The sequence below is a fragment of the Aulonocara stuartgranti genome (genome assembly GCF_965226115.1).
Source record: "Aulonocara stuartgranti genome assembly, chromosome: 12".
NCBI classification, from domain to species: Eukaryota; Metazoa; Chordata; class Actinopteri; order Cichliformes; family Cichlidae; genus Aulonocara; species Aulonocara stuartgranti.
Genome location: NC_138948.1, coordinates 362,501 through 376,769, shown reverse-complemented (window position 1 = coordinate 376,769; position 14,269 = coordinate 362,501). Strand labels below are relative to the sequence as shown.

Below are 14,269 nucleotides of genomic sequence, written 5' to 3'. Positions count from 1 at the left end.
TCCTTGGGCAAGACACTTCACCCGTTGCCTACTGGTGGTGGTCAGAGGGCCCGGTGGCGCCAGTGTCCGGCAGCCTCGCCTCTGTCAGTGCGCCCCAGGGTGGCTGTGGCTACAATGTAGCTGCCATCACCAGTGTGTGAATGTGTGTGTGAATGGGTGAATGACTGGATATGTAAAGCACTTTGGGGTCCTTAGGGACTAGAAAAGCGCTATATAAATACAGGCCATTTACCATTTAACCCACCCACTTCCATCAGAGGAGCGTGACCTCTAACACCGCGCCGTAAAGATCGATCAGAGTGATTATGGATCGTCTTGTCAAATGAGTTTATTGATGAAACAAAAAAAGGTAAGTAACACATCAACGCTCTGTCTACCATCATTTACAATTGTACTTATGGAGGTCATACAGACTCTAACCATCTACAGTCACAACCAATCATGAGCTCTCGGCCCAGGTTCAGGACTCCGGTCGGGGTCGGATCTTCATCTCCGTGAAGCGAAGCGAGTACTGCCAACCAGTCCAGCTGGACCACTCCACACCGTCAGCGTAGGAGGCGTGGCCTCCTCTCAGGTACTGCCCATTCAAGTTGGAGGTGTGGCAGTTCCGGTACCACCACGCCCCCTGGTAGTACGCCGCACAGTTGTTCTCTGATTGGTCCTGGTCGCGGTCTTTGGTGGTGAACCGCATCCCCGAGTGCTTGAGGAGGGAGTCACCTGCAGAGAAATACCCGGCTGTGTACTGTGCAGTACTGTGTGGTAATCTGTGGTACTGTGTGTTACCGCGTGGTACCTGCAGTCCCGGAGTACCCGTCCACAGTCAGTGGGTATCCGTCCTCCTCGGGGTTCACGGAGTCTCGACCAACGGAGAATTCAGAGTACTGAGCGAACGCTGTGGCGTTATCGAAGTCTGCCATGTCGATACGCAGCTCGGAACCACCTGACCTGGTGAGCGAGTAGATCCTCTGCAGACCTGAGAGAGACAGCCAGGTGTCACTGTGCTGCTTTCTAAACTGTGTGCTGGACACTGTCTTTGTGAGGACCAGTCTCACCGCTTTACCACGGGACCCATCAACATTTTACCTGAAGTTCTACTCGGTTACATGACAAAACACAAAAACACCTTTGAACACGTTACTCTCACCTGAAATTAGAAAAATAAAGAATAATAACAAAACTTTCCCACCTGACTGTGGGAACAACCAAGGTTAAAGATTTACTGTGAAAAGTAGAAGATTAAAGGTGTCATTTCATGAAGCTGCTGCTGATGTTGCCCAGCTGCGATCAGTTTTATTAGAAACCAGCCCAACCGTCATCACTCAAACTGATGACAGCAGGTCCTGAAGTTTTGCACAGCTCCTATCACGACGTTTGTTTTGCCCCGGGCTGGTCAGACGTGGTTGGGTTAAACCCTTCTTTAATTATTTGAATGTGAAATGACCCGACAAACAACTCAGGAAATATACATAAATACAAAGAATAAAGAGTTAAACATAAAGAACACCATGCTTGGCTGAAGCTTTAATACATCCAGTTTGAGGTACTTTATTGAAGTACCGCTAAGTTTTGTATCGAGTATTTCTGTGGTTAGTGTTTTTTATTTAAATATTTTTCTTTCTCTCCTAAATCATCCATTTAAAAACTTTAGTTCTCGTTTTCTTGATTTAAAACATTAATCCAGCTTTCTGAAGTTCTTCTTGGACATTGGTTACTTTTTTATTCAGTTCCACTCCAGTCCTTGTACCTGACCATATTTACAGGAATGTTTTCTTTGTTAAGCATCTAAAAAGTATTTTAGGATGATTCTCAAAGCTGTGAGCTGACAGCTTGAAATATCTCAGCATGGTGTGCAACGTGTGCTCAAAAAAACCTGAGGAAACTGGATAACAGTGTCCCGTTGTTTCAGCTAAGAAGGATAAAGTTCAGGTTCCTGTGTGTGCACTCAGTGAGTAATGGCCCCCACAAACACAGGAAAACCAACGTGTGTGTATCAGACCAAGCCAGTGCTCTCCAGTCGTTGTCCCAAATCCGTCCCTGTAAGCCTCCCATCCTCTGAAGAAGTTCACCGAGCCGTCCTCCCTCCTCTGAATCACCTGTACGCACACACACACAGGTGTGAAGCCTCTGACAGGTACATTATCAGTCTTAATTAAAGAAACAGTCGTGCTGATAAAATTAATCGGTGTGATTGATGAAGTGTGATCAATGTTCCCTCTAATTTTTCACGTGTCTGAGCGAACACACAAACTCCCTGAGCGTCCCTTGGACCACTGTGAGCAACAGCAGACGTGTGCAGTGTGGTCACGCCAGCATCCAAGTCACATGGTTTATTAAAGTAATCAAATTACAGCATTTATGTTAGACTACTTTAAATTAACTGCTTCAGCCCACTTACAATGAAAACTTAAAACAATCTTGTTCATGACCTGTAGCATGTTAACACTACTGGAAGGAAAAATAACTTGAACTCCAAGTTTGAAAACAAAACTTTCTTTATTTTTCATAAAGCTCTGACTTGTATTATGAGTCTGTGGTCTGTTAGAGAGTCTGTAACTCTGTCTGCAACATACAGTAAACAATGACCAATGCTGGGCAGTTAATTATATAGTTACTTCTTCAAAAAAGTAACTGAGTTATGCAAACAACAAAGTGTTTTGCAGCTGTTTACCTAAAAATGCAACCAAGGTGTTTTTAAATAAACCTTTCAAACTATTTACAGAACAATCAGCTGTTCTGCATCAAATCTGATGCCACACAAATTATTTGTGCCGCTCCGCCGTCACTCCTAAAACTTCCCCCCGTTTCTTAACAACTAGATGCCACGTTGCCATATCATTTTTTGATTGGTCGACATGGTACTTTTTTTGGACGAATAGGAAAGGGAGACGGGGTGGAGTTTGTTTTTGCTCACAGGCTTTCGAGCGTTTTCCTTATAAAACGCCGTTTTTACCGTTTCTTCCTGCAGTAAATATAAACAACGACAGTATTCAGGAAGAAAACAAACATTGCAGATATTTTATCATAACTCTGGTTTTACGTGGCCGATCAACACAGTTTAAAAACTGGTATAAAGTCCACACTTTGTCCGTCAGTTGTTCCGTCTGTGCTGCTCACATCTCCAATGGTTGTGCACGTTGTCATTAACGTGACTTCACTCCACATCAGCCGCTTTGCTAAAACACCGGTGTCGGCACATAAGGACGCTGTCAGAGCCTGTCAGCGACGTTGATTGGCTGCGTATATACGAATGTGAATCGCATCATTGGCTGGACTGTGGGATAAGGTGGCATCGTTCTGATCCCATACGGGAGCAGCCAGTCACTGACTAACACTGCAGAACAGGATTGTTAAAGTTTTCATTTTAATTTCAATTCAGGTTAGATTTTTCTTTGTGCGCAGAGACGTGCCAGCAGTGCGCAATTGCGCACGCGCACAGCTTAGAGGGAACATTGGGTGTGACAGGATCTCCTGCAGGTCTCCTGTATGCTAAGCTAGTCAAACCGAAGCAGGTGTCTAACAAGCTCAGGCTGACAAACGAATTAGCACCTAGGGTGTGTGTGTGTGTGTGTGTGTGTGTGTGTGTACCGTCCAGCCTCCTCCATCTGTGCTCATGTCGCAGTAAACCATGAAGCCATTGGGGTCGTGGGTTGGAAACACGGAGTAAACGCCATCCTGAGAGACACCAGATTTCAGGATGTCGCTGCAGTCCCTGGGTCTGACAGCTGAGGGACAGGGGAAATGACATCATCAGCAACACAGGTGTGTCTGTGGAGGTCACTCTGTCCACCTGTCAGACACACCTGGACTCAGGTGACAGCTACTTATCTTCTTTATTTGTGTGTCATTCATCTGAAATCAACAGGTCTGCATGCACAGTCAGTGACTCACAGGTCAGTTAGTGTGTTAGATAGCTGTTATTATACAAAGGCTCGTCGATAACATGAAGGCTGTACCACAAACACACAAACTCGAGGAGGCAGTCTGAGCCAAAAACACACAATCCTGGAGTTTTGGACTTTTTTTGCCTTTCCTGTCTGACACTGTACCGTCCAGAACTAGTCCCAATAGATTTGTGTTCCCACACGGACCATTTTGGCTTTTCGTGTACTCGTCCACGTGATTTTCATAGTTTATTCAATCTTTATTATTTATTTTACTTTTTAAGTAATTATGGTGAGAACGGACAGGACCGAGGGACGGGGAGGAGAAAAGCGAAGACAAAAGGCTCATTATAACCGAGGACATCACTCAGTTAAATATGTGCATTTGTGCTATCACTCTGAAGTGACGTTTGAGAATTCAGGTTAAAATGTTTTGTGTTCAAAATGTTGCTGTACTGTGTGTGAAACTGAACTATATCCATCCATCCATTCATCCATCTTCATCCGCTTTATCCGAGGCCGGGTCGCGGGGGCAGCAGCCTAAGCAAAGAGGCCCAGACCTCCCTCTCCCCAGCCACCTCCTCCAGCTTATCCGGGGGAATACCAAGGCGTTCCCAGGCCAGCCGAGAGATATAATCTCTCCAGCGTGTCCTGGGTCTGCCCCGGGGCCTCCTCCCGGTGGGACATGCCTGGAACACCTCACCCAGGAGGCGCCCAGGGGGCATCCTTGTCAGATGCCCGAACCACCTCAGCTGGCTCCTTTCGATGTGGAGCAGCAGCTGCTCTACTCTGAGCCCCTCCCGGATGGCCGAACTTCTCACCCTATCTCTAAGGGAGAGGCCAGCCACCCTTCGGAGGAAGCTCATTTCTGCCGCTTGTATCCGCGATCTCGTTTTTTCGGTCACTACCCACAGCTCGTGGCCATAGGTGAGGGTAGGGACGTAGATCGACCGGTAAATTGAGAGCTTCGCTTTTACACTCAGCTCCCTCTTCACCACGACGGACCGGTGCAGCGTCCGCATTACTGCAGCTGCAGCCCCAATCCATCTGTCGATCTCCGGCTCCCTTCTCCCATCACTCGCGAACAAGACCCCGAGATACTTGAACTCCTCCACTTGGGGCAGGAACTCATCCCGACCCGGAGTGGGCACTCCACCCTTTTCCGGCTGAGAACCATGGCCTCAGATTTGGAGGTGCTGATCCTCATTCCCGCTGCTTCACACTCGGCTGCGAACCGTTCCAGTGCGAGCTGGAGGCCTTCACCCGATGAAGCCAACAGAACCACATCATCTGCAAAAAGCAGAGATGAGATTCTGAGGCCACCTAAGTGAAAGCCCTCCGCCACTTGGCTGCGCCTAGAAATCCTGTCCATAAAAATTATGAACAGAACCGGAGACAAAGGGCAGCCCTGGCGGAGCCCATCACCCACCGGGAACGAGTCCGACTTATTGCCGGCAATACGAACCAAGCTCTTGCAACAGTTGTATAGGGATCGAATGGCCCGTAGCAATGGGCCAGACACCCCATACTCCCGCAGCACCTCCCACAGGACACCCCGAGGGACACGGTCGAATGCCTTCTCCAAGTCCACAAAACACATGTAGACTGGTTGAGCAAACTCCCATGCACCCTCAAGTATCCTCGAGAGGATAAAGAGCTGGTCCAGTGTTCCGCGACCAGGACGAAAACCGCATTGTTCCTCCTGTATCTGAGGTTCGACTAGCGGACGAACTCTCCTTTCCAGCACCCTGGCATAGACTTTCCCAGGGAGGCTGAGGAGTGTGATCCCCCTGTAGTTGGAACACACCCTCTGGTCCCCCTTCTTAAACAACAACAACAACAACAACAATCTTTATTTATAGAGCACATTTAAAAGCCAAGGGCATGCCAAAGTGCTTTACATAAAAGAATAAAAGAATAAAACAATTAACACTATAACATCAGAGTCATATAAGTGTGGAATTATGTTCACAGGTAAAAACCACTAATAAGAGTAAACTATAGCACATAGCTATAGCAAAGTAAAGCTGTACCATCAAACACAGTGATAGAGAACATAGACAACGCAAGACAAACAGAAAAATTAATAGAATAACTCACTGCAAACAAGGCCAGGATTTAACTGGTAGAAAAAGCAAGTTCAAACAAATATGTTTTAAGCCGTGATTTAAAAGATTGAATAGAATCAGACGCCCGGATGCCAATCGGGAGATTGTTCCACAGCTCAGGTGCAGCTAGAGCAAACGCTCGATCACCTCTAGACTTCAAACGAGATCTGGGCTGAACCAACAATAACTGTGAGGATGATCTTAAAGCCCTCGCAGGAGCATATGAGTTTAAGAGTTCCTTAAGATAGCTTGGTCCTGTGTTATTAGTAATTTTAAAAGTAAGCAACAGAATTTTAAATTGAATACGAAATTTCACAGGCAACCAGTGCAGATCAGCAAGGACGGGAGTGATGTGAGCAAACTTCTTAGTTTTAGTTAGAATGCGTGCAGCGGCATTCTGGACTGTCTGTAATCTATGTAGAAGGGTAGAGTGGAGACCATAATAAAGTGAATTACAATAATCTAGCCTTGACGTTACAAAGGCATGGATGAGCTTTTCCAGATCATTGTGCGGGATGTAGTGTTTGGCCTTAGAAATAAGGCGAAGTTGGTAAAAACTGGATCTGACGACAGCAGACACTTGTTTATCAAGTTTAAATGAGCTGTCAAGTAGCACACCCAGATTCCTAACAGTGTCAGAGAAGGAGCTAGTGAGAAAACCAAAGGCATCATGAAGTTTGGCACGGAGAGCGTCACTGCCAAAGATCATAATTTCAGTTTTCTTATCATTAAGGATAAGAGTATTTGCCAGAAGCCATTGCTTGACCTCACACATGCACTCTCGAAAGCTACTCAAGGACAGAGCTAGATCATCATTTAACTCAAAATAGATCTGGATGTCGTCGGCATAATAATGAAAAGCAATGTGGTATTTCTCAAAGATAGCACTTAAAGGAAGCATATATAATGAGAACAGGGTAGGGCCTAAAGATGGGGACCACCACCCCGGTCTGCCAGTCCACGGGTACTGCCCCTGATCTCCACGCAACATTGCAGAGGCGTGTCAACCAGGACAGCCCTACAACGTCCAGAGCCTTCAGGAACTCGGGGCGGACCTCATCAACACCAGGGGCTCTGCCACCAAGGAGTTGTTTAACTGCCTCAGTGACCTCGCCCCCGGAAATTGGCGGGTCATTCCCCTCATCCTCAGACTCTGCTTCCTCCTCGGAAGACGTGTCAGTGGGATTAAGGAGGTCCTCGAAGTATTCCTTCCACCGCCTGACAATTTTCTCAGTTGACGTCAGCAGCGCTCCGCCAGCACTATACACAGTGCAGGTAGAGCACCGCTTTCCCCTCCTGAGACGCCTGACGGTTGGCTGAACTATATACCATTCAGAAATGGTTCCTAGTTACACTACAAGCTGTTCATCCTGCCTCCCTTTTACTATTCATGCACTTCTCGTGAGTGCACGGGGATCTGCCACCGTCGGGCCCCTCTGAGGCCGTCCCCAAACCAAGGCCTCCATTCAGGCTCACGCCATCTGCCATGATCTACTAGAAATGCTGTCAAAGTAAAAATGAGGACGTGGTACGAGCTGGTGATTTGGGACTTTTCTGGAATGTTGGACTTTTGCTCAGATTTTCAGTCTGCAGACATTTTTTTATGTATCTGTTCAGATACAGATTCTGATTCACTTTGAAGGTAAAAACATTTATTTGTAATATGAAGCTAAAATTTAACATCATAAATGTTCAAACCAAAACTTTGTAACAAAAATGGGAGACAATCGAGCAGGAAATGTGTAAACAAAAGCAGATTTCAAATGTAATGAGCCAGCTGGGAAAATGATGGAAATTATTCTGAAATGTAGAACATCTACCTGTGATTCACCTGTGTGTGCGCGTGTGTGTGTGTGTGTGCGTGTGTGTGTGTGCGCGTGTGCGTTACCTCTGAGAGTGCTGTCTTTGCTCAGCTCACTCTTCAGGCTCCTCAGACTATCTGTCTCCCTCTGCAGGCTGAGCAGAGAATCACTGAAACCTGCCACCAACTTCAACACACCTGAGTGATTGTCAGACATCACCTGTACAGGTACACAAAGAGGGAGGGACTGTTTAGTAATATAAGACCAGTAACAACAACCTAGCTTTGCCTTGCTGCCAAAGGAAAGGAGATGACAGTGGACTTCAGGTTGATCAGAGCTGTACATTTGAATTGTTTCAGAAGTCTCTCACTCAGAACATGCTATATCATGTTTAGCTGGAAGCTAGCGAGCTAACTTCTAACAACATTAAATGTAATAAATTCTGTTTTCATGGATGCCTGGATGTTAAACTTAATTGTTACACCTGGTAAAACAGCAACGCTGATCATTTTATTAAAGATGAAAGAATTTAGACAGTTTTTAACTCAGTGATGCTGCAGTGTTCGTTTGACTTTGGGACCTGAAGCAGAGTTTGGACCTGGAAACAGCTAATGACGTCAGACTTAAAGACTGGATTATGTATTCTTTTGTAATCCATATGTATCTATATCACCATGACAGATGCCTCATTTGTGTACAAACTCGATATTTTGATATTGTATCAGTTTCGTGTCTTATTTAATGTTGCCTAGGGGATGTCGGTCTTCTCTTTCATTTAACTTAAATAAAATTGCATTTCACTCTCTTCCAGCAGTGCATTCCTATTTCATTCATTCAATTACATTTTAATTACTTTGATTCATACCTTGACGATGCGGCTCTGTTCACTCTGCAGTCTGTCCAATCGTTGGTCCAGAACACCTTGGCCTCTTTTCAGCGAATCAGCTTCCACTCTCAGGTTGTGGGTGTGGCCTAATAACACCTTTAGCTCCTCCTCCAGCTTCTGGACAAATCCGTGGTCCTGCCAATCATCTGCATTGTAATTGGTCAGCGCCCGTAGCAGCGAGCTCTGCAGCACCTCCCATCGGAGGAAGTGCTCACTAAAGTCCGGACAGTTTGGGTCCAGGAAGATGCTGATTGGCTCTCCGTCTGCAACACGTGACACTGTCACCAGGGGCCCAGACTCTTTGGGATTGGTTGAAACTACAGATGAGGACACTTCCCCCCTGTAACCATGACAATCCCAGATTTATATTTAGACAGGCAGAAGGAAGGAAAGAGAGACATGTACAGGTGTGTTACCTGCTGATGAAGGGTAGAGGATAGTGGTTCAGGTACAAGATGGCAACTGTTGCTGCAACAATGACTGCGATGATGACCAACGTGCCACCAGACCATAACAGGAAGCTGCACACCTTCTACGAACACACACAGACAAACGCTAAGTTACAGATAGCTGTTGATAGATAGCTTGTAACATTACCTGATAACGTAATTTGGATCAGCACTGAGAGTTTACCAACCTCTAAGGAGGGTCCATATTAGCAGACAAACTAGCACAAGCAACATTAGCCAGAAGACGACAGCTCAGGGTCATGTGATGCTAAAAACCGAACCATCTCACCGGGAACTGAATCTCCTGTTGCTGGATTGTGATTGGATCTTACTAATTAGCAGGTATCTGTGTGTTTGTGTGATGAAGTCTGACAACCAGGCTAGTTAGCATTAGCTGGTAGGCAGAGGTGGGTAGTAACTAATTACATTTACATGAGTAACATTTAAGAAAAAAGTACTTTTTGGAGTAGTTTTACTAGACTGTTGTCACGGCTGCCAAGGCGAGCCGTGTGGTGTTGGAGGGAGAAAGGACCCAAAATGCAAGCAGTGGATGATAATGCTCGTGATGTTTATTTACAAAGTGGAGTGGTGGCAAAACAGGCAATGAGGGAGGACAATAACTAAAGAAACCCAACCTGAGAAGATACCAAAAGGGATGCAAGGCAGAGAGCCGCAGACAAGGAACAGGACACCGTGGAACACAGAGTAACGCAGGAGAACACACAGGGCTTAAATACACACACCAGTAATCAGGAGATGAGAGACAGGAGGGCAACACAGCTGGGAGAAATCAGAGCTGACGGGACAGGGGGAAACGTAAACTGAACACACTCACATCAGACAGAGACCTTCACAATAAAACAGGAAACTCACAGACACAGAACCAGACAAGACACAGAACTAAACAGACAGATTCACAAGCAGACAGTGTGACACCATGGACAGACAGAGGGAACACAGAGAAGTGGGAGCAGGCAGGCAAAGAACAGAAACCTAACAAATGGCAAATCACCACAGCATACATACTCGGAATGAACAAAAGCATAAGGAAACACAAAACACTGAGTCGGCAGGCTCAGGACCATGACAACTGTACTTTTTACTTTTACTTGAGTAATATTATTATGAAGTATCACTACTCTTATTCTGGCTACTCAGTGTGAGTAACATCAGTGGATGAGTAATGAACACGTTTTAACCAAAAATGCAGGCGACAGACACAAACCTGCAGGTTATAAGTCAGACTTGTTGTGTTAATGTTACTCTCTGCTGTGACATTTGCAGAAGTAATATATAAATACTGGGGTAGATAATGTCTACCTGCCCTAATATTTCTTTTTTCTGCTTAGCTTTATTATTGTTTTGTTGCTTTTCAGTCTTTAAAATGTGTCTGTCTGATTATCTCATTGTTAAACATTAAATCAGATGTTATGATCAGTTACTGATTACTCAAGTAGCCTTTTTTACTAAATACTTTTTCACTCTTACTCGAGTAATTTCTTGGATGGCTACTTTTTACTTTTACTTGAGTAAAACCATGTTGTGGTAGCGCTACAGTTACTTGAGTACAATGTTTTGGCTACTCTGCCCGCCTCTGCTGGTAGTTTATTACTCTCTCATCCAAATGTGGTCACTTCCTGAAATCAAAACCAACATGGCGGCAGCAGTCATGACGCTCCGTGTTAGGGCAGTGCATTTTGTGTGCAGCTTCCTGTCAGAGCGTGTGTGAGGGTTAGAAGTAGAGATGGACCGATCCGATATTATGCATCGGTATCGGTCCGATACTGACCTAAATTACTGGATCGGATATCCGAGAGAAATAAAAAATGTAATCCGATCCATTAAATATCAAAAAAGCACCTCACAAAACTTGCGACACGGCGTAACTCGGCTCATAACCGTAGCACGTCGGAGCAGTATGCATCATGTGATAGAGCGGCTGTGTGTGTTTGTAGCCTCGCTACCAAACCAGCATTTCATCTCCGAGGAAGTGATCCCAGAGAGAAGTAAAGCAAGTGTGTAAGTTCATCTCTGAATGTTTGTAAAGCATTCCAGCGTTGAGCTTAACAAACGATATATGGAGCGACTGCCTCTCTCTCCTGCTGCTACTTCAATCACGAAACTGATCAATGATCAGCTGATCGTCTCTCTTGTTTGTTTTTGGCCCACTTTGCACCAGAAAGAGGAAACCAGCAGCTGAACAACAGCAGCACGTTTAAGCTTGATCAGCTGTTGTTAGAATGTATTTAATATTACTTTCTACTCGAGGATCTTTTTCTACGTAGCTGACGCTGGTAACTGTGCAGGGGCGGATCTAGCAAAGTTTAGCCAGGGGGGCCGATAGGGCATGAACAGGGAAAAGGGGGCACAAAGACATACTTTTCTTTCTTATTCTCATTTAAAATGTCGAGCTTTTAATAAATAATTATCTGAATCTTACACCCAAAGTTTTAATCTGATATAAAATGTATAGAAGTCCATTACTGTATATAGTAACTGTTAAGTCTAATATACCCTAGTAAGCTATAGTACTTTTTCCTTTGGGAAGATACCATCTGTGCAGTCTGCAATTCTGTTGAAGAAAGATGTTGAATCTATTTAATTATTCTTGAAAAAGAATTTATTTCTGTGCATTTTTTTTTCACACTGCATCAAATTAAAGTTGATTACGTCGATTAAGCATCATGAGGTGGAGGGTGGGGGGTGGTTCCCTTTTTTTTTTTTTTTTGCTGGGAGTTTGCAACCCTATTAGTCAGGTTGCTTACTCTTTAAAATACCAGAATAGGGAGGATGGAGCAGGTTTAAGTTTATTAGATTGACCAGTGTTGCTGATCTATGACATATTTTGTTGTATTTTTTGCATACAGTATAACAGAATAGCTTTAGTGTTGTTGTTTATTTAAACTTTAGTATGAACTTATACAAAATGCAGCAAGATATTCAAAAAACTGTTTTATTGATTAAAAAACACTATATCGGATTCATATCGGTATCGGCAGATATCCAAATTTATGATATCGGTATTGGACATAAAAAAGTGGTATCGTGCCATCTCTAGTTAGAAGTGGCGTGAAGATCCTGCATGCTCCTGCAGGGTGTAATCTGCAGTAAAGCCGACATATGCTGAAGATTACTCCTGCGCTGATCTGACAGTTTAACTCCAGATTAACACGACTTAACTCTGCGCGGCTCTCTGCTGTCTGAGCCAACGCAGCTAGGTGCTAACGGCTAACGTGGAGATACCTTGTGCTTGTTTGGCCGCTTGCTGTCGAGCTCTGAGCTGCTGTTGTTCATGATGGTCCACCGATCATTCAGCATCATCCTAGAACACAAACACAGTCTGAGGTTATTCCTCCGCTTACCTCCTCAGTGACCCCTTCCTGACCCCTGATCCCTGACCCCTGTCCAGCTCCTTTTCGGCGTCCCCAGAACTTCATCAGTGACTTCACTGAACTCTAAACCTCAAACCTTTCCTGAGACACCTGCCCATTACCGGATATAACCTCAGCAGTGACAGACCCCTAACACTTGACCTCTGTAGTGACGTGTCAGACCTCCTGACCCTTTTAGGGTGTTTACGATGGCACCATAACGGGTTCATTAGCAGCAGATGCTCCTCAGTGACGTCCTGAACCTGTGCTAGGAAACCAGCTGCTCACTTGGCGGGTTGTCCTTGTTTTCCACTGACGTGTTGCCAGTGCCCAACCTCAAACCTGTGCAGGTGCTTCCACTAAAGAAAGCCTGCTGGTGTTGGTGTGTTGACACAGCACCACACATTTTGACAGATTTTACTGTCAGTGAGGAGCTAATAGAGGAAACAGATTCGCTCCAAACACTGAGCTGGTCTTTAAAGGCACCACGTTAGAGAACAAAGTTCAGAGGTCATCTTTGCTTTAATCCAGCAGATCAACACCAACTTTGAACATGTCACTGTGACAGCACAGCCTCACGACTGAGCTCTGAAGCCTGAAAGTCAAAAACAGGTGATGCTATTTGTTCAAACAGAAAACAGGACAATAAAATCCAATTAACATCATTCATCCCCAAAGTTGGTAAAATCATGTGTTCTTACAGCAAAACATGAAACAACCAGAACACAAAGAAACATAACAGCTAACACACAAACAGAAGCTCAAACGTTTCATAAATATAAATGCTCTAATGTGAATCCACAGTCTGAGTGTTTAACCCATGACCTGCTGACCATGTGATCGCACGCTGACATCAGTAATCAATAACTCACCTGTCGGCCGCCAACATTCAAAAATTCTAAATTCAAATCACTGTAAACTTTATTGCCTCTCTGCTCGACGACGCCTGGCACGTTCTGTCATCCTCAGAGAGAGAGAGAGAGACCATCTGCCAGTGGGCGAGCAAGAGGGCGGGCGAGGGCAAGAGAGAGAGACCATCTGCTGCCGGGAGGAGCAAGAGACCCTGGCTCAGAGAGAGAGAGCGCTGATCTGATCGGCTTTACCGGCTGGAGGCGGTCACAGTGCCACCTCAGGACTGAAGTGTGATTGCAGCTCACGCTCTGAGCACGCTCAGTCTGAACCAACACATGACACACAGCTCCCTTATTTCCATTCTTACTGTTGGACTCTGAGAGCAGCTTAGCATGAGTCACAGTTCAAAATAATGCTTCTTTCTGTGACACCGAGCCCTGCTGCAGATGTAATATGTGAAGCAGACGACATGAACTCTGACTGATGCTAGTTCACAGGTAAGCACGGCCTCGGTCTTACTGGGACGTAGTGCCGGACAGTCACTCCGGGTTAAACAGACACAGAGTCGAGCGCTTATCCAGTCGTCCCACTGAACGTGATCAGCACAGGACAGAGACTGAATGATGCTAAAGGAAGAACGTACACAGAGAAGGTGAGCCAGGCAGAGCCATGCTCGTTCTAACAGAGGACAATGATGCCAGCCAGAGCCTGAAGACAGTCAGCTGAGGGGCGGAGCTTCTGTGCCTGAGACGACCATATAAGGGGTGAGACTGGCAGAACATGTCTTAAGGTGGCTTCTTTGGTTAAATGTGCGAACACGTTAGCGTGTCTGCCCACTGTACCAAACTGAATGTTGCATCAGGGGACCCGCTCTCTGTGACATCATCCAGACCCTACACTGTGACAGCTGGGACAAACTG

At 45.4% G+C, this 14,269-nt stretch overlaps 1 protein-coding gene across 3 annotated transcripts in view; it reads right to left on the bottom strand.

The window, feature by feature from the left end:
• Nucleotides 1–313: 313 nt before the first annotated feature.
• LOC309718649 (fibrinogen C domain-containing protein 1-like) overlaps nt 314–14,269 on the bottom strand; it is a 37,291-nt gene continuing 23,335 nt past the window's right edge. For 2 of the 3 annotated variants that reach the window (XM_082554102.1, XM_082554100.1), the window contains exons 2-9: nt 12,370–12,448; nt 9,094–9,209; nt 8,657–9,017; nt 7,878–8,010; nt 3,586–3,722; nt 1,997–2,093; nt 794–973; nt 314–717 (exon numbers count right to left, since the gene is read on the bottom strand). In XM_082554102.1, the coding sequence (XP_082410228.1) occupies nt 461–717; nt 794–973; nt 1,997–2,093; nt 3,586–3,722; nt 7,878–8,010; nt 8,657–9,017; nt 9,094–9,209; nt 12,370–12,448 (1,360 nt within the window). In that variant the 3' untranslated portion in view covers nt 314–460. Of the gene's footprint in view, nt 718–793; nt 974–1,996; nt 2,094–3,585; nt 3,723–7,877; nt 8,011–8,656; nt 9,018–9,093; nt 9,210–12,369; nt 12,449–13,369; nt 13,656–14,269 lie in introns of those variants that run through there. The other variant, XM_082554101.1, reaches the window with a different exon arrangement.